Raw genomic sequence first — 20,367 nt, forward strand, 5'->3', positions numbered from 1 at the left:
CGTTTGGGAGCGCTGCTATATGATGCTCTAACAGCAGAGGGCGAGCTGGATGTACATTAAAACTTCTTTCGCACCGTACGTAACCAACTGTGTTAATCGGAGTGTGGGGGAAGGACAACAAACTAAACACAAAAAGCAGTTCTGAAGAAATCAGTTTTCAATCCAGATGATTTAAAAGTACATAACTCCAGTGGCTCCCTCATATCGGACGGAAGAGCATTCCAGACGGCCGCAGATGTGCGTACACTTTATACACGAGCACTACAACATCACGCTCAATGTCTTTACCAACCTCTTCACTCCCCTTAAGTTCCTCTCTATCAAGTTCCTTGCCATTTTCAAGATCTTTCATGGACTCTATCCTGCGTAACTTTTTCCTCTCATTTCACTCCACTCCCCTTCACGTCTCCTGTGCTCCAGTAGCCGAGGCATTATCGCAACATCGTCTCATCAAGCTCCGCTTAAAGGGAGGTCCCTCCTTCTCTGCTGCTGCTCCTGGGGTATGTAACTCATTCTCCCTGGTCATCAGCGCTGGAAACTTCCTGTTCATGTTCAAGTCAAAGCTCAAGACCTGCCTCGTCTCATATATGTTTCCAATCTATGAAATGTCTTAAACATACCTTTATACAGCATTTCCCCAGAATGCACGTCTTACTTTTATAGAGCATCCTGAGATTCAGCTGCATTTGGATGCTATGTCAATCCAAATTGCATTGTATATTGTATAGTTTTGGCATGGAGCACAAGGTTGGCCTGATTGTATGCACTGTATGTTGAACTTCTTTCGCACCAACAAGGATACTGGCTTTAAGAGACTGCCCTTGCGTGAGCTCGTTAACTCGCCGCAGGATGAAGGGTGTTACTTCCTTTCCCACGATCTGTTGTTCCCTGTAAAAGGTGAAAACATTAACGGTCATATTTATCCTGTGGTGAATTACACAACATTTAAGACTGGGAGCAAGAGAGTCTCACCATTCTGGCAAATCGCCCGATGAAGCTGGATGTGATTACCAGCGAAACGTCGTACTACTCAAATTTTAAATGATGTTGATTCACTCTTCAACACACCGGTGGGCTAAAGAAGTGAATTAGTTTGTCCTTTGTAAACGTGACGCATTTTTTACTGTTTGGCCATGTCGGGTGGTGGAGGGTTACGACACTTTTATAAATAACGCGATCTTACCCAAAAACCGAAATAATGAATACACAACATATGTTGCATCAAGCTGATAGCCCATGTTTTTGTCAGTAAATTAGGCAAAATTCTAGCTCAGATACATAAAAGTCACTGTCAGACATTTTTCACTTTGCAAGTCAAAACAAAGACTTTACAGGACATGTAACAGGGGCGTCCTAAATGTGAATATAGAGGCCGACTGAAGTGTTCTCGGAAGTAGCTAATTTGACGTTATCTTCCGGGGGCCCATCTCTTGACAAAGGGCGATGCAATGCTAGATGTTGACAATGGAAATTTCCATGTCCCATGACAAGATGCCATTGGCAAAAATTATAGAATTACAGAAACTGTAAACATGCTAAGATTTAAAATCTCCCACAGTGATGCTATGCATCACCATGAGTCAGGGTCACAACCTGGATTAAAATAAATATAATCTACTGTTATGTCTGACTTATTAGCATTTTGTTTGTATTGGTTGTAAAAAAAAATGTCTAATTTGAACCGATGTTTCTGCTCCATTATCGTAAATGTAACATATGGATATGATTATCTGAATTTGTCAGTAATGTCTTCTCACGCGCACACATTTCTGCACATATTGTGAGTTATGACTAATTACCTGTCATGCAATCAGAGGGAAACTACTACGTAAGTTTTGCACGGTTGTGTCGTGCAGGTCTGCAGTGTTCCGGTTGTAATGTGTATTCTTCAGCATGATGTCCGACGTTTCACGGGACATGCTTGCAGCTTCTTCAGGACCTGAACAGAGCAGCTCACGCCCTGCGTAATCGAGGAATAACGTGAGCTGTTGTTTCGTTCCTGAGGAAGCTGCCAGCACGTGGAGCGAAATGTCCGACGTTGTGCCAAACGGCGCGCGGTACAATCGGAAAACGCATCGAAGAGCTACGTCAGAGGGATGTCTGATGGAACAGACGACGCACGTGGCTTCTCGCAGGGCCTGCTGGATGGCTGCCTCGATGAGCTGCCCCTCCACGGCGTGACGGTCTGGCACGGGCACCGCAATCAGCACTCCGCTGCCCAACCTCAGCCCGCTCGCTGCACAGAGCACACGGGACATGCACGCTCGACAAGTGGTTATGACATACCGTCAACAGGAATAACAAGTTCGAGGTATGAAGCTTTCGTAACTGCAGGAATCCATACTCTCTGGTTCGTTCGGTAAAGTCACATAGGTATAAGTTCTAGGTAACCGAATTAACACCGGCAGAGTTTGCTGGCGGTGGAGTGGCAATACCGCTCGCCAGGCAACAGAGACCTTCCACTGAGCGATGATTTTTGTGTTTATCTCCGTGGCCCGTTACCTATGAGCTCAGCGGCCTCCTCCTCTGTCTCCACATTATACGGAGATAGGAAGCCGCTTCTTGGTGTGAAGAAGGCAGGGAAGTCTCTGGAGGATCCAAATGTGGTGACACAGACGCCCTGAGTTTCCTGGTGAATATCATGCACACATCAGTATAAGGCTGCAATGAGGTCAGAAACTAGACATGTCTATTTGTTAAAACTATGGGAGGTGCACAGTAACGAGTGATGACATTTCCATTCGAAACTCTGGAAACTAGCATTGCATCACCCTGTCAGATGATGGCATCATGAAACTAGTTTAACACGTAGTACGCTTTCGCGACCAATATCATCCATAATAGAGGTTTTGGGTTAGATTGCGTAAATATGTGTCGTTAAAACCCGCCACATTGTGCAAGAGCGCAGCTGCGTGGTCAACACATCTACGCCTCTATATAAGGAACGAAACAGGTGGACTTCTCCACAAATCTGGCTGTCGCCTGATGAAGCTAGTTGCAATCACTGGCAAAACGTCGTACTCAGATTGTGAATGTTGTGGCTTGGCTCTCCAACACACCGGTTAGTGCTGTACTAGTGACAAATTGGCACGTTCTGTTTACGTGACAAAGCTTACTAATTGGTTGTCGGGTGGTGGCGGGTTTTATCGACACATTTATATATTTACGCGATCTAACCCAAAAACCTCTATTACGGATCATGAAACTACTTCTGAATTCTGTACCGACACTCGAGGTGTAATATTTAACCCTCCCTGCAAATACGGGTGCTTAAACGCATTTTTTAACACTCATATGAGACTATCGTTTTAAATGGAAAAAGTACAGATAATATTTGTTATCATGTTACACTGTAACATGATAACAAATGTACGTGCACATTTCTGGTGCTATTGATGCAAATTCTCGGAAGTGTTAATATAATTTTTTTGAAGCACCCTGTAGTATTCATTACATGGCAATCAAGCCAAATTAAGTGAAAAAACGTTATTAAATTCTTTATATTAAGTTCGCTTGCTTGCTTGCTGAGGACCGTGCAAATCTTTCGGTCGTTTTTTAACCCACTTCCCGTGATCCAATCGAGCTGACATTTTGCACAAAGAGTCGTTATGCGTGACAATGAATTTTCGTGAAAATTTTTTTCCAAAATTTTACACTGTTTAGGGAATTTTTTTTAAATATTTATTAACCAATTGGTTAATGCTGGCACACAATCATCTGACCCATAGGTGGCAGCCATCTCAAGCCAGAGGACGAGAGGACTCTAGCCGCCCCGATGCCACGCATATAAAGGATTTATAGTGAAAAACTTCGTTTTTACGGGTTAATTTTTTTTCACATTCATGGGGGACTGGGCTGAGAAGCAGTAACTCATTACAACTTGCGTAGCGAAAACCTCTGATCAACATGCAGCGTCTCGGTGGTGCTGGCTCATGGCTGACCCCTAAGCTACCCGGTCATGTCATGTGATAATGTTGTATCTTTGACGGTATATTCAACGTACCAAATACTCAAGTGTCCTTCCAATGTCCAATATCGATTTGATGCCGGCCGACACAACAGCAATGGGTGTTCTTCCTAACTCAGTGAGATCAGCACTTATGTCAAGACCTGCAGCAAAATAACAACGTAACAGTAATTATTAATTAACTCACACTTTTACCATTTATTACACGAAAAGGTGCTTTAGGAGAATTTCACAGAAAGCCTCACTTGATTGGACATCTCTGTGGACTCCGCCGATGCCGCCCGTCACAAACACGTGGATCCCTGCCTTGTGGGCAGCTATCATCGTGCCAGACACGGTGGTCCCTCCAGACAATCCCTGCCGATTCCACAAGCAGGAAATTACATGCAAAAAATATCCAGTGTGAACAAAGCATTTTGTTTATACCGATTTACTCCATATCTGTTGCTGCGGGCATCAATGAAAAGTTGCCAGAACAATGACGGTTATAATTGTAGCACACTCAGTCACTTTCTGTCACTGCAAGGGCTGATTACAGTGACAGAAGTATGTCGCCTGCCATTTCTATTCAGCCCTAAGTAAGTAAAAAATTCCCCACCCATAGATTATTTGCATTATCAATATCTATGAAGATCAAGATGTCAACGTACATATCTTGAACTTCTTTCTTACTGTACGTAGCCAACCATGCTAATCAGAGGTGCGGGAAATGGTCAAAGCCTTTGATCTCACCAAACCTCTCCAACGTGTTTTACTCTGTCAGATGCCACCATTGCTGCACAATAGACACACGACCATCAAGACCTATCCGAATAGTATCTCACCATCTGCTCTTAGGTCTTCCCCTTGATCGCCGAATTTGTGGAGAAAGTTACAATGTCTGTCTTGTTAACCGGCCCTCCACCGTCCTGAAAACATCTCCTACCCAACCAGGGCCAGCACGAGGTGGGTGCTGGGATGGGGGTTGGTGGGCCCTGCCCCCCATCTGAAACGAACTGGAAGTGGGCCTGTACCCAACAAAACCTTGTTTTTCCGGCCACGGCACCACTTTGCTACACTGTGACTGCTACACGTCCACTGCTCTCCGTACTTGGGCGACGACGTAGGCCAGGTCTCGGCGGGACACCTTGACGGCGTCGGGAATCTGCGCCAGCTGAGCCAGCTCCGATTCCTCCAGGCCCACGTGAATCCTGCCGCTCAGCACGCCCACCGTGGCCGGCACGGCGCCACGCCGTGCCACAATCGCCTCCACCTCCAGCGCCGTCCTGCACTCGCCAGCGAACGCTCATTATCTACATATGCCATCTACATTACAAAGGCTCAGTTCCAGCAGCAGTACTGACCATCTCACAACTCCTCCTCTCCCGCGGCCCTTCCTGGCTCCCCCCCCCCCCTAACCAGTATATAAGGTCGTACCTCTTGGGACTTTTCTCCACTTGATACAGATGTTTTGCTGTGACAGTTTCACCTGAAGACGGAAGCTTGTGTTGCCTCCGAAACGTCGTGATTTTATTGTTTTTATTTTTTATTAATTTTAATTTCATTTTTTACCTACGTGACTTTACCGAAAGAACTTAGAGTTTGATTCTTAAGCTCGCATTATTAATTGAAGTAATAAAATATTATATACAGCCCTTTATAGTAATAGGTGTTTACCCTTTCAACTGGTACAAAAACTGACACCTTTATACAAGGCATCATGTTTGCAATAACCACAACACAAGCAGTCAAAATGCAAACAAAAAGAAACAACTCTGATGATGATAATGATATGCACTGTCCTTGTTTGCATTTTGACTGCTTGTGTTGTGGTTATTGCAAACATGATGCCTTGTATAAAGGTGTCAGTTTTTGTACCAGTTGAAAGGGTAAAAACCTATTATGATATTTTGCCACTGGTAAAGGAGGTCTCATAGTATACAGCCCTTTGTCAGTCCACTGCTTAATGAAGGCCTTTCCGTGCTGTGAGGCGGGGGAGGATCGTTGCCGACCATTGCGTGACAGTGAGAGGTGGTAAAGGTTTGTGGAGGCGATCATCAAGCAGTGGATTGACCATGGGAGCTGATGATGAAACGCTTATTGACAGTGCTGTTTCTGGACGAGGCCCTCACCACGCCGTGTCCGTCACTGAGGGAGGGTTGTTTGACCCTCCGTGACCGACATGGGTTGCAGGTGAGATTGTTGCGGATCGTTGCGGATTGTGGGATCGTGAAGCACCTGAGGTTGTGTGGGTAGGGCATGCCGTGGGTGACAATGGTGCTCTCCAAAGCGACCACTGGCTGCTGCTTTGCTAAGGCGTTCGCCACACGGGGGTGCACCCTGACCCCATCACCTGCAACGATCAAGCATCTCCAAGTCACCGTCTCTCCAATCAGCTCCGTAACGTCGCACATCATAATGTTACTTCACGTAGAGTGGATTTAGACTGAGCAAATGTTCAAGCTAGCCTTTTCATTATGATGAACCAATTTAAGATGCTCATGGTCTCATACGGTCACTGATGACCTTTTTTACACAACCACTCCTGTTCAATGAGAGAATAAGTACTCGAAAGACAGTTTGGGTTTTAAGTAATGTACGTGTAGAGCTGTTTTGGAAATCCACTGCTGGATGAGGGTCTCCCCACGCTATGTGGGTCCTGGGTGTTAATTGAACATTCTTCAGTTAAGTTTATTTTGAATTACCCTGTGAGTCAATAAGCTCTTAAATCGGGTTTTATCAACAAAAAGTAACACCACCGGCTTCCCCGACATACGCAACAAGTCAGAGTAAAAGAAATGATTAATGCACAGATAAGCGAAATAAAAAATAGATAGCAAATCATAATCGCAATAAAAAAAACTTAAAAAATAGAAAAAAAACAAGTGAAATATGTATTATGAAAATAGCATGCTTTATCTAAAAAAAGACTAATTAAAATCTGCCATATTAATAATTGTAATGCAGATTTGGCATAAAACACGATGGCATTAGTGAGGAATAAATAAAACAGCATCTATAAAAAAAAACCCTGCAATGCGCTAAAGTGGTCGCTTACAGGCAATTCATATTTTGCAGCTCGTCAAACTCTTTATACATCGGCAGCAGGGCACAAATTCACATGAAAGTAGCGATTTGCAGACCAAATTTTGTGCCAATATTGTGCCACAGACAAGGAGGGGCAGCCACCATAAACGCTCGTTCACCAAAACTTGTTTTATGTCTGGGAACGCTCAACACGAGTGATGAACTCCTCAGGTTAGGTCTGCCCTCCGGTCGTGTCAACAAATCCAACAAATATTCTGCCGAATTACTATTAATGATATTGTAAATAAACAACGCCTGCTAAATCGTCCTGCGATCATGGAGTGATGTTAATTTAGTTTTTTTGTCCGCCACAATGATGAGTCGACTTATAATTGGCATCCGGTGCAAATCTTGGAGCAGAATTATAAGTGGAAATGAGCTTATTCAGTGTTGTATTGGAGGCGGCTTGATACACAACGCCACATGAGTAAAATAATGGTAGTAAGGTAGTCCTTACCAATTGTAACCAAAACTTAGCTGGCAAGCAATGTTTATGTCTGCAGAGAAAGTTAGTTTTTAATTTTGCATTCCTCGCAGTATGTTCAATGTGACCCTGGAAAGTGAGTTAAGAGTCTATGATGACCTCAAGGTAATTTATTTGATCAACCTGTTCAATTTGTTTGTTTTCCAGCGTGCATAGTTAAGGAAAAGTTGCCGGTTGCCTTTTCCCTGGAGGGAAATAAATAACTTTTGATTTATTGGCATTTAAAACCAGCTTAAGTGCGATTAGTTGAATTGTATTAAAATCGCTTTGTAATGTCCTGTGCACATCTTCAGTGGAGTGGCCAGCAATCATCGAAACAATGTCATCCATGCTGGTCAGTGCGTGTTGAAGGTGGGGAGGATCTACGTGGTAAATTACAATGGATTTTGCTGGGCGATTCGAGCGTAAGCTTTTTGAGTGATGCAGTATACACTACATCATTTCACAGCAGTAATGGCACGTTTGCATCTCAGGCATACACCTGAATGACGAAGAATGCAATAATGCATCAACTCGATTAATATCACTTAAGTAACTGATACATGCATAAATTACGTGTAGTGAATGTTTTTTTTATTGGTACATGTTGCAAAACTTTAACCATGCAGCCACTAGTGGCAACTACATTCACCAAAATGTAAAATTATTCTTCAATTTAAGCACAACTTTGAATCATGGCCATTTATCGATTATTTTGGGGGAGGGGGGGGGATTACATCGAATATCTGTAGAGGAAATAATGACATTCTTATCCATCACCTACATCATAAAATGTTTCTATGCCGGTTTGCAAAGGACTGTGGCATCAGCATAAAGAGGGACAATTACCGAAAATAAACATTGCAGGAACATGACCGTGATCATATCTAAAGCAACATCTTGAAACGAGCCCGTGCTCTTTTCAGTGGCATCTGATACAGCTCAAAGCAAGTGCACGTATTGACGAAAGCTTACCGTGTAATCGTCTGTGAACAATTTTCAGCACTCTGTGTGCAGTTGGGCATTTCATGAATGATGCCACGAACATGACGCCTGGGGTTTGAAGGCATGGAGGGGAGGGGGGGGGAGTTCATGTTAGGAGGCATGCCAAAACACAGATGTGTATTCAATCTGCCAGGTGACAAATCGGAATGATGACTTAAAGCTTTCGTGACTGCAGGAATTAATATTTTTGGGTCATTCAGTAAAGTAACGTAGATAGGTTCAAAGAAAATAACAAAAAAAACTACGTTTCGATCGCAACACAAGCGTTCGTCATCTTCCTGATCCTGCACGCTTGTGTTGCGATCGAAACGTCGTAGTTTTTTGGTATTTTCTTTGAAACTATCCACGTGACTTTACCGAAAGACCCAATAATATAAATCGGAATGATGTAAAGCTTCCATTGACCGAATTCGATGACATCGATGGCTATCAGTGACTGGCCCATGATTGTCATTTTGTCCTCAAATGAGAGCTATTATGAGCATCTGCAACGCAAGACAATTGTGCTGTTAATTCACTGGGCCCATGACACACAGGGTTCGATCCACTGCTGCATGGAAACCTTCATCCGACGCGGTGCGGATCGTGGGAATCAATGACATCACCACGCTGGTTAACGCGAGTTGGTAAAGCCAAGGAGCGTAGCAGATGTGAGCTTAGTACAGCAGAATTAAGTTAAATTTCGATTTAAAGCTTTCGTGACTGCAGGGATTCATCTTCTTGGTTCTTTCGGTAAAGTCACGTAGAAGGGAAATAATAAAAATAAAACATTATAAAATACATTGTAAATTGTATTTTATGTTTAATTTTTTAAATAAATAAAACATTATAAGATACATTGTAAATACATTGTATGTTATTGTTTTATTTTTTAATACATTGTATTTTATTATGTTTCTTTTTTTAATGAAAAGAAAACATTATAAAATACATTTTAAATACATCGTATTTTATTATGTAATTTTTTTTTATTATTTCCCTTCTACGTGACTTTACCGAAAGAACCAAGAACAGAATTAAGTTGCTGAACTGCCCCCTATGCTGCGCATCACGTAGCTCCGCAGCCTATATCAGCTGTTGTGCATGCAGCCACGTATTCCAGCACGACCCAGGCTCACCCCATGCTTAGCATACGTCTCCAGCACCGTACAAAAATGAAAACACGCACAACAAAGTGCAAAAGTTCTAGATTTGAAGCTTTCGTGACTGCAAGTTTTTTCGGTATTATTTTTGTGATTTATTTTTATTTTTACTTACGTGACTTTACCGAAAAAACCGAAGAGTATAAAACAGTTCGCCACCTGCATGCGTTCGTCAAGCGTCTTAACAATTCGTTATCTCGGTCAGGGCGACCTTCCCCAAGCGTGCAGGCACCACGCGCAAAGCTCCAAGTGACAACCACGTGCGAACCACGTGGCGTGCTACTCGGCAGCGGCAACCACCGTCCCACCCCCCCTTCAAATGCGAGACCGCACATCGACAACGCCTTGCCTTGTGAGAGAAGTTGATTGTAATCAGTGACTGCCCCCCCCTCCAACCAAAACACGAACTCGTCGCAACTCGACGAGACTCGCGGACTCCGAACACAAAAACCACCCGCGCGATTGCGAAAACAGCCCTCGCCCCATTTGCATTCCGTACAGCGGATAAGCGCGCGCGCGCCGCGTCTGCGCTTCCCATTGGACGGCCGCCGCCGTAAAGACGATCGTGATTGGCCGGTCGCGCGTGCGGGCTACGGTTTTTGTAAGCGGCGCGGCGGTGGCGAATTGTGCGGTGAAGGTTGTCGGAGCGTGGAAGTCGACAGGTTGGGAGGTCGTGAGGTTGAGGTCGTGAGGTTGAGGTCGTGAGGTTGCCAGGTCGCGATGTCGCTGTCCTTGAGCGGCGGCGTCTACCGCAGGATCTTGACCCACCTCCCCCACGAGGTGAGCTTCGCAGTCGCCTACGGCTCGGGCGTCTTCCAGCAGCGGGGCCGCACCGCCGATGCCGCCTCGCCGCCGGTGAGTGACGAGACGACCACACACACACAGCCTCGCATTAACGCACAGCTCGCATTAACGCACAGCTCGCATTAACGCACAGCTCGCATTAACACACAGCTCGCATTAACACACAGCTCGCATTAACACACACAGCCTCGCATTAACACACACAGATCGCATTAACACACAGCTCGCATTAACACAAAGCTCGCATTAACACTAACACAAAGCTCGCATTAACACACAGCTCGCATTAACACACAGCTCGCATTAACACACACAGCTCGCATTAACACACACAGCTCGCATTAACACACAGCTCGCATTAACACACAGCTCGCATTAACACACAGCTCGCATTAACACACAGCTCGCATTAACACACAGCTCGCATTAACACACAGCTCGCATTCACACACACACAGCTCGTATTAACGCACACAGCTCGTATTAACGCGCACAGCTCGCATTAACACACAGCTCGCATTAACACACAGCTCGCATTAACACACAGCTCGCATTAACACACACAGCTCGCATTAACACACACACACCTCGCATTAACACAAACACACCTCGCATTAACACACACCTCGCATTAACACACACCTCACATTAACACACACACAGCTTGCATTGACACACAGCTCGCATTAACACACACAGCTCGCATTAACACACACAGCTCGCATTAACACACACAGCTCGCATTAACATCCACACAGACCTCGCATTAACACACAGCTCGCATTAACACACACACCTCGCATTAACACACAGCTCGCATTAACACACAGCTCGCATTAACACACGCACAGCTCGCATTAACACACACCACCTCGCATTAACACACACAGCTCACATTAACATTAACACAGCTCGCATTAACATCCACACACATACACCTTGCATTAACACACACACCTCGCATTAACTGAGTGGTAATGGAGGGGGGGGGGCAATTGTGGCATTGCTTTGTCTGAGTGGTAATGGGGGGGGGGAGGCACGGAGAGATGTTGAGAGACAATCCGCGTGCAATGGTAACTGGATGGTATTGGTGATAGATACTGTACTCCAGTGATCGGCACTTGTTGACACCGTCACACTGGGAATACGCGGAGATTGAAAACAGGGAGGCGAGGTGACACTTGGGGATACTTGAAGGCACCAAGTAACATTGGCGAGAGCGAAAGCCACTGGGGCCATGTGTGAGAGACTGGGGTGGATACTGAGATGCAATCAAAAGCACCGGGCGCAGTGAAAGACACCTTGAGACACTCGCTTACTACAAGGACACCCGAGTGTCAGTGAGCGGCATTCGTGATATTGAGGTGTATTGGGTGCACGGGTAGACGGTGGGTGCAATGGGTTGACTCGTCAACAGTTGGACACATTGAGTGTCAATTAGAGGCAACAGATGTACAATGGGTACCGAGAGAGACACTGTGTGGCATGAGTAGTCGTGGGACACTGTGGCACCAGGGATACAGAGACACTGGGGGATACAACGTGGGCGATGAGGAGCACAGAAGGGGAATATGAGAATGGGGCAGTGGGGACACTGGAGACAAAGAAAGGGGAGATGGCCTCATGGCTTCTGAGCGATGCCGGAATGAAGGTCACACACAAATATGGGGTCCTGGTTACAGGGTTTTAACATGCATAACCTTAGTGCCAGTGTAAACACATTCCTGCGGAGGAAGCTGGTAGGAACGTTGGGTTGCTCGGTCAATGGCCAGGGTCAACGGCGGCGTGGCGTATTCCGCAAATATGGCCGACTGTGAGGGCGGGCACAAGCCGGCGTGAGTAGGTTAAACGTTGAGTTTTATAAGGGCACCACGGGGTGACCAGCCCCTCCCCACCCAGCCCCTCCCCACCCTCCCCACCCAGCCCCTCCCCACCCTCCCCTCCCCACCCAGCCCCTCCCCACCCTCCCCTCCCCACCCAGCCCCTCTCTCCCCACCCAGCCCCTCCCTGCACGACGGACGGACACAATAATCCCCTGTGGGCTGGTGTAACCAGGAGGTTCCTACCAGTATGATTATGAATGCTACTAAATCTCACTTTTGCGTAGAGTTATTTTGTTTAAAGCTTTAAAGCAGTGGAGCAATGCAATGCCTGTCCTTCCCCAGAACACCATGCTTGATTTTGTGCTGGCGGTGGACAATCCTCTGACTTGGCACACTGCCAACCTGAAGAGCAACCCCAAGCATTACTCGGCTCTGCGCTGGCTTGGACCACGGCAAGTGGTCCACCTGCAGGACAAGTACGGAGCTCACGTCTACTACAACACCCTGGTGCCCTGCGAGGGGCGGGTAAGTCGTCCGTGTTATAGGACGTAGGGTTGCCGCAGTCTAATTTTCCAAGATACGACGGTGTGTGAAATATCACGATATGACAATTATTCCATCATTGGAACCTCATTTGCCAGTAGCAAAATATGATAATTGGTTTTTTACCCTTTTATCTGGCAACAAAACTGACACCTTTTTTTTTCCTTGTAAAAAAAAGGTATCAGTTTTGTTGCCAGATAAAATAAAACTGACACCTTTTTTTTCCTTGTAAAAAAACTAAAAAAAGGTATCAGTTTTGTTGCCAGATAAAATAAAACTGACACCTTTTTTTTTCCTTGTAAAAAATTCAGTTTCGGTTTTGTTGCCAGATAAAAAGGTAAAAAAACAATTATCATATTTTGCTACTGGCAAATAAGGTTCCAATGGTGTAAATGCTTACCCCGAGCTCTCATACTCTGATGGTGCATTGTCTTTGAGTTGTGCGCCTTTTGGCGTCATCTGGTCCAACACCATGTGAGACTAGGCTCTAAGGAAAGCTGTCTCGGGTGTGGACCAATCAATTTCAAGGACAGTGCATATATCATCAGAGTTATGTATTTTGTTTGCATTCCGACTGCAGGTATTGTGGTCAATGCAAACATGACTCCTTGTAAAAAAAAGGTGTCAGTTTTGTTGCCAGATAAAAGGGTAAAAAAACAATTATTATATTATTATGACAATTATTGTGCGACATCAGTTTCCCATAACTTTGTAAGCATTTTTATTGGATTGCGTTTTGTACCATGACAAAATATACATTGCCTTTAAACATTTCATCTGCAGTTGACCGAACACAAGCCTGCCACAAGTCTCACTAATAGTTACGATTTTACAATCTATGAAGCTTATATAAGCTACTAGCTTTACTATCTGGCTTCGCCCGAGACTTGGATTGTTGTCTTGGATTAACACACGGCCTACGTGGAGGGTGAGGGGGGGCTGCGTGACGTCAGCAGGCACACCGCGTGACGTCAGCAGGCACACTGCGTAATCCTGCCGCATGCGGGTGACATCACAGATGTGACGTCACCGCTCACTTGCCGTGCAAAATATACCCATTATTGCGCCCCCCCTCCCCCCCCAAAATACAAAAGTCTATTTATACTTTTTGCATTGTGTACAGTCTGGAAGCTACTCGCATGCCAAATTTCAAGTTTGATGCATGTCGGGAAGTATGCTAAACATGTCGAACAGACACACATTCACAAATTTCCCTTTTATATATATAGATAATGCACATGTCGTTGGTTTAACAAAAACAATACTTAATTAGCATTTGAGATAAGTAGAATGAGCAATGACAAACAAGATAGAATGGAATTTTGATAAAGATTAACGCAGATTTTATATGTAAGATGCATCTTAATATTGCGAGAATCCAGGAATCAAGACTATAAAATTATGCTTAAACAAATCGGTAAAGTGCCATTGTAAGGCGGACTGAATTTCTTGATAAACTACAATTCTTGATAAAACTGCACTGCATGAGTGACGTGAAGCCAAGTTTAGCTTTGCCCTCCATCAACCAGTCACGTTTGACCCCCTCAAGTTTATCCAATAAATAAAAATTATATTGTAGGTTTTTTTGAATTTTATTGCACTTGTTACTCGGGTTTTTCATAATTTTATTTAAAAAAAACATTACTCTAGCTCATGAAATTAGAGAAGTGGTAAGACAGTTTTTAAATTCTTAACTGTTTAATATTCGCTTGGTGAAAAATCTTGATCACATGTGTTGTTGACCTGTGCCAAAGGTCTCAGGGTGTATGTAGCTCATCAATACCATCGATTTGTGGTTCCTTATGGTTAGAAATGAGCTTTTATTCAACTGTTTAGGTAAATGAGTGAAGTCAGTGGTGTGACTTTCAGACAATGGTGTGACTTTCAGACAATGTAAATAATGCCTCAAAGCAAAGCTTAACATAAAAAAGTGCCTACTTTCAAGCTATACTAGGCCTGCAAGGTCTTGTTTAAGTGGGGAAAAAAACATTGTAATAAATGTGTTATGTCTTATAAATGCAGGCATCCATGTGACTGATGGTGTTCTTTTTGATATATTTTTCAGACGATAAAATATGGAGTTATAAGCACCAAAAACCTGATCGATGATCTGATTCATTGGAAGACAATGTACATTAGTGGCAGACTTCATAAACCAGTAAGTGGTGCAGTTAAAAAAAAAGTACGAATTTTAAAGGAACTGCCATTATATTTAACGCGTTGTCTTAGTTTGATTCAAAATATGTTCGTAATTGATTCCACAGGTGAAGGTTCTGAAACAAAGCAGTGATAGCCGACTAGAAGCTGCCCTTTTGAGCAACTTGAAGAGTGCCATCAACTGTGCTTTTCTGATGCTGCCTGAGTCCTTCAATGAGGAGGAGTTGTATCTTGCCATAACCAGGCTCTCTTATGCAGGTATGGGAATACTATCACTTTAAAAAAAGCCTCATTGTGCCTCAAAGCTCATTTTCAGGAGGGTATTGCATTGTAATGTTTGTCCATTTCCTTTTAAAGGAGTGTTTTTGCATTTAGGAGAAAATGCCTGCCTACCCAGTGAAAGTCTAAGCATATGGGAGAAAACATTAAAAAGCCCTTTCATGATCTATGGATCAAATGTGCCTTACAGTTGGAAATTATTATTCTTACAAAGATCGGTTTACAAACATATTTCCTCGACTGACAGCTCTTGACCGCTTTAGAGCCATGTGGGTTTGGGATTTTGACAAACCTGTGTAACCTACCAACTCTTGCTTGGAGTTGGTAGGTTCGTCCATAGTTTATTGGCTCTGATATTTTTTTTTCTTCCTTCATCAGTGGAATGAGTTAAGTGATTCTCACCGATATTATTCTTCCTGCAGGCGATTTCCGGATGACTGTGGGAGAGGACAGGTCCAAAGTGGAGAATATCGTCAAGCCGAACGTTGAACACTTTCGCAGGCTCTACGCTCGCCTCCTACACGAGAACCCGCACGTGGTCTTCAAGCAGACCCAGGGCAAGCTCGAGGTACAGTCCGGCACTCCAGTCGCACGCACATGTTTAGAATTGGTGTGTGAGCCTCTCTGGTGGTTAGCGCGTCTGTCCAATTCAACTGAATTTCAGTTGACATTGTATCCACACACCCTACAATCGTGGCGTTAATTTTATTACAGGCAGGCCAATAATTTTCTGTTTTGATTCTCTTGTTTTTTTTTTGTGTGCAGTCATTAGAAACCAGTCTGAGAACAGCAAACTCACTGCACTTGGGATCCCAGTTTTGAGAACCCAAATATCTGCTTATATCAGAACCCTGGAATACAGCTCTACAAACTCTGTGCTCTGACTCGTGCACCACTTAGCCACCTGACTTTAAAGTATTTAAAATGTCCCTGAAACAGCAGGCCTAAGTGTAATGGTAATGTGTGTTATATAACTAATAGACATGATCAATCAATTGAAGTCCGTTTTTTTACTCTTGTAATCCATTAAATCATGCATCTAGGAATTACATATTTTCTTTTCATGTTGTGATTCATAATAGATGTATTTTTGGGTCCGATCACGCAAGTACAATATGTGTTGTAAACCCTCCTTCACCCAACACAGCCAATTAATAAAGTTGTCACGTAAAGAAATGTTCCAAATTATTACTGCTGCCGCACAACTGCATGTTCAAGAGTAATCTCACAACTTTTAACAAATTAGTACAATGTTCCGCGATCTGACCCAAATAATATATTCTGAGTCATAATATTGGTCGCTAAAGCCTACGTGTTTAATTTATATTATTCAAGATTGCTGAATGTATTATTACAATACAAGATCATAAAAGATGGTGACAGCATAGAGATTAAATTTCGATTGAAAGCTTTCGTGACTGCAGGGATTCATCTTCTTGGTTCTTTTGGTAAAGTCACGTAGAATGGAAATAATAAAATAATACAAATAAAACATAATAAAATAATTCTCACGACGTTTTGGCCACAACGCAAGCAGCCGTCCTCAGGTGGAGAACTGTCAGACTCTGTCTCCTCGACAGACCTGTTCTCCACCTGAGGACGGCTGCTTGCGTTGTGGCCGAAACGTCGTGAGAATTATTTTATTATGTTTTATTTTTATTATTTTATTATTTCCAGCATAGAGATTACTCATGGATGATGATGATGTGTCCTGTGTGTGGCTGCGTCACAGCTTGACAAGAGCATGGAGAGCCAGTTCCTACAGCTCATGTCACTGCCACGCACGCTGCAGCAGCAGGTGACTTTACTTGTGGATCCCCCGGGGAGAAACCGCGACGTGGAGGAGGTGCTCTTGCAGGTGGCGCAGAACCCTGACTGTGGAAGTCTGGTACTGCAAGGTCTGTCTCGGGTGCACACACTCCAGTCACACCGGCGTGTAATCATAAAGAGTGAATTGGTGGATTTAAAAGAGTCGCTGACCAAATAATGTAGAATGCCTCCTCCAATTTCATTAGATCTAATAAGCTAAGCAGATAATTGTTTTTTTAAATCCTTTATATTAAGTTCGCTTGCTTGCTTACGACCGTGCAAATCTTTCGGTCGTTTTTTAACCCACTTCCCGTGATCCAATCGAGCTGATATTTTCTACACAGACTCGTTGTGCGTGACAATTAATGTTCGTGAAATTTTTTTCCCAAAATTTTACACTTTTTAGGCAAAAAAAATATTTTTTATTTATTCAAATACAACTCATTCATGGATTTGGCTGAACGTCACAGTGTAGGAGCCCAGAGCGTGACACCTCCACAGGCCCTGGCGGAGTAGCGCAGTTGGTAGCGCCCTCGCTTCCCATGCCAAAGGTCGCGGGAACAATCCCCGCGTCCTCCACAGGCGAATGTATTTTTAAATCTTTTATTAAATCCTTTATAATAAGTTCGCTTGCTTGCTTGCTTGCGCGCTTACGACCGTGCACATCTTTCGGTCGTTTTTTAACCCACTTCCTGTGATCCAATCGAGCTGCCATTTTGCACACAGACTCGTTGTGCGTGACAATTAATGTTCGTGAAAATTTTTTCCAAAATTTTACACTTTTTAGGACAAAAATATTATATTTAATTACCAATTGCTTAATGGTGGCATGCAATCATCTGACCCATAGGTGGCAGCCATCTCAAGCCAGAGGACGAGAGGACTCTAGCCGCCACGCATATAAAGGATTTATAGTGAAAAACTTTGTTTTTACGGGTTATACTTGTTTACCCTTCTATCTGGCAACAAAACTGACACCTTTTTTTACAAGGAGTCATGTTTGCATAGACCACAATACCTGCAGTCATAATGCAAACAAAAAACATAACTTTGATAATGTATGCACTGTCTTTGAAGTTGATTGGTCCACACCCGAGACAGCTTTCCTTAGAGCCTAGTCTCACATGGGTTGGACCAGATGACGCCAAAAGGCGCACGGTTGTCAGTTTTGTTGCCAGATAGAAGGGTAAAAAAAATATATTATCATACTTTTTTACTGGCAAATGAGGTTCCAATGAAGCTAAGCAGAATTGAGCCTGGATAGTGTAATGCCATTGCAGTCAGTAGTGAGCCAGTGCAGCAAAATCAAATGTTATTACGCACCTACTTCCACCTTTGCTAACCTTGTAATGGCTCAAGAACCATAGTGTTATGGAACGTGGTGTTGCGAGGTGAAGAGGGGGAGTGCGATGGGATAAGATGAAGGGAGCTTAATCCATGAACCTGCCCTTCAGCAGATAGCTTGAGGCATCGGTTCTCAAAGAGTGGTCTCCGGTAGTTCGCGACGGTTCTCCATGTGGTCTGCGGGCTGACACAAATACAGGTTGATCCAGAAATAATGGCAATGTTTATACCTTTTGTTTCCGACATTAATTCATATTTTACTTATAATATTTAATTTAGAAATGAAGTTAGGTAAATTATTTTGATTTAACGACCCAAGCCCAAAGATCGAAATGCCCCCCTCTAAAACAAAACAAAACCCAAACCTGATGGCCGTGTTCACAAAAACACTTTTTTATGTTCCGGTAATATGAATCATTTTGTTTTACTGGTATTTAGAGATAAGTGAATGCATTTCGTCCCAAGGAGTGGGGGGCTGTATGGTTTGTGGAAATGTTTGCATTGGCTGAGTGGTCCAGGGTCCAAAAACTTTGAGAAACACCGGCTTAAGAGAGAAAAGAACACCGGCTCATAAAGTTACAAAGTACCTGTAAAAATAAGAATTACTTCTCATCTATAGCTTGCATTCCCCTTCACATTGAGCATGTAAGCTCTTTGGATGAGGGACCGTGGTGCATCATCTGCTTATTTTGGGATTTTTAGGCTAAACTGTATAGCGCTTTTTAAATGAAAGCATTGCATAAATAATAATGATGCAACTGTGAGGTGAGAAAGGCTTTGTGAAAGTGAAACTATTTTTTGACCAATCCTTCTTGTTAATTTTAAATTCACAGGCATTGTTCAAATTGTGAAATCTTCCAGTCTATCTCAAAGCATCAAGGGCATTGCAACTGCAGGTAAGTTGTGAAAATAGAGCACAGTCACTTTTAAGGCTCTTTTGTGTGTGATGCCCTATTGTAATACAGTGCTGTTTTTACAGGGTTGTTAAAAAGCATTAAATACAGTGCGACAAAATTAGGGAAGATGTTGAAGGGCTTTTCCAACAAAACGAAATGATTCACTGCAATGACCTGAAGGCACAAGCGCAAGTTTGTAGTTTCTTGAAGAGGTCATCCGTAATGGGAAACATCACCGGAAGAACTTCCCACTGAACAATTTCAATAACTCGCTGAACACTCACGATCTTCTGCAAAACGTGCAAATAGTCAATTGCCAATATTTATCTTGTATAAACGTTGCAATATTTTGTAAGTTTTGTTTTATTATTTTGTACATAAATAAGTCTTGCCACGAATTAAAAAAAGTACCATATAATGTGTCTTGACCTGGAAATAATGATGTGCCTCCCTGATTTACTGTTGTGGTTTTGTATATTTTGCATGGTTCATATTCTGTACTTGTATAAAAAGAAGCACATGTTTATTGATCAGCATGCCACGATGAATTATCATGCTGATGTTTTTGCTTGTTATGTTTCATGGGTGTCAAGTGCTGGTTTTGCTTGATGGGAACAGTGCTTCAAGTGTTTTTGTTTTGGCCAATTTTCTTGAAAAGTTGACAGAACCTCAAGGAAAGTGCCATTGTGACGCATAAAGGATTTTTTTTGTTTTAAGAAAAATATCCTTCAATGTGCTTTTGCACTTAAACCTGTACATTATATTGTATTTGGGCCTTACGCGGCACAATGACACCTTTTGACCGTGCTGTATTTGTGAAATGGGAGGTTGAAAATATTGAGACTGTGAACATTGGCGGGCACCACTGCTTTACAATTGTGGGGGTGGAGGGGAGCTACATCTCACTGGGAGGGTGTGATGTCAAGAGAAAGGTGGTGGGTGGGATTGTACATGGGCGGGCAGGGGAGGAAAGACCAGGGGAAGGGTTTGAGGTGACGTTGAAGATGTTAAGCAGAGGGAGAACAAATCTTGCCGAGGAGACGGAACGCGAGACTGATTAATTTCACGT

General features: G+C 43.4%; 2 protein-coding genes across 3 annotated transcripts in view; one reads left to right on the top strand and one right to left on the bottom strand.

Annotated features, from left to right (window-relative positions):
- Positions 1-10,486, bottom strand: part of LOC144944345 (uncharacterized) — a 26,437-nt gene extending 15,951 nt beyond the window's left edge. Inside the window, exons 1-9 of the mRNA XM_078872443.1 lie at positions 10,412-10,486; positions 8,472-8,549; positions 6,185-6,299; positions 5,058-5,232; positions 4,213-4,324; positions 4,004-4,110; positions 2,503-2,629; positions 2,122-2,236; positions 803-888 (exon numbers count right to left, since the gene is read on the bottom strand). Coding sequence (XP_078728569.1) covers positions 803-888; positions 2,122-2,236; positions 2,503-2,629; positions 4,004-4,110; positions 4,213-4,324; positions 5,058-5,232; positions 6,185-6,299; positions 8,472-8,544 — 910 coding nt within the window. The 5' untranslated portion in view covers positions 8,545-8,549; positions 10,412-10,486. The remainder of the gene's footprint in view (positions 1-802; positions 889-2,121; positions 2,237-2,502; positions 2,630-4,003; positions 4,111-4,212; positions 4,325-5,057; positions 5,233-6,184; positions 6,300-8,471; positions 8,550-10,411) is intronic.
- Positions 10,161-20,207, top strand: TAMM41 (TAM41 mitochondrial translocator assembly and maintenance homolog). 2 transcript variants are annotated; one of them, XM_078872441.1, is made up of 8 exons: positions 10,161-10,498; positions 12,613-12,795; positions 14,879-14,971; positions 15,078-15,228; positions 15,672-15,817; positions 16,982-17,147; positions 19,236-19,298; positions 19,382-20,207. In XM_078872441.1, exons 1-8 carry the CDS (start codon positions 10,364-10,366, stop codon positions 19,456-19,458), a joined length of 1,014 nt encoding a protein of 337 aa, XP_078728567.1. In that variant the 5' UTR covers positions 10,161-10,363; the 3' UTR covers positions 19,459-20,207. The 2 variants fall into 2 exon arrangements, with proteins under 2 accessions (XP_078728567.1, XP_078728568.1); XM_078872442.1 differs by lacking the exon at positions 19,236-19,298.
- Positions 20,208-20,367: the final 160 nt, after the last annotated feature.

The sequence above is a fragment of the Lampetra fluviatilis genome, chromosome 34 (genome assembly GCF_964198595.1).
Source record: "Lampetra fluviatilis chromosome 34, kcLamFluv1.1, whole genome shotgun sequence".
In the NCBI taxonomy this organism is placed as follows: Eukaryota; Metazoa; Chordata; class Hyperoartia; order Petromyzontiformes; family Petromyzontidae; genus Lampetra; species Lampetra fluviatilis.

Coding starts and splice junctions, on each gene's coding strand:
- TAMM41 (XM_078872441.1), top strand. CDS start 10,364: ATGTCGCTGTCCTTGAGCGGCGGCGTCTACCGCAGGATCTTGACCCAC. Junction 10,499..12,612: donor CCGATGCCGCCTCGCCGCCG/GTGAGTGACGAG, acceptor GTCCTTCCCCAG/AACACCATGCTTGATTTTGT. Junction 15,818..16,981: donor AGACCCAGGGCAAGCTCGAG/GTACAGTCCGGC, acceptor GCTGCGTCACAG/CTTGACAAGAGCATGGAGAG.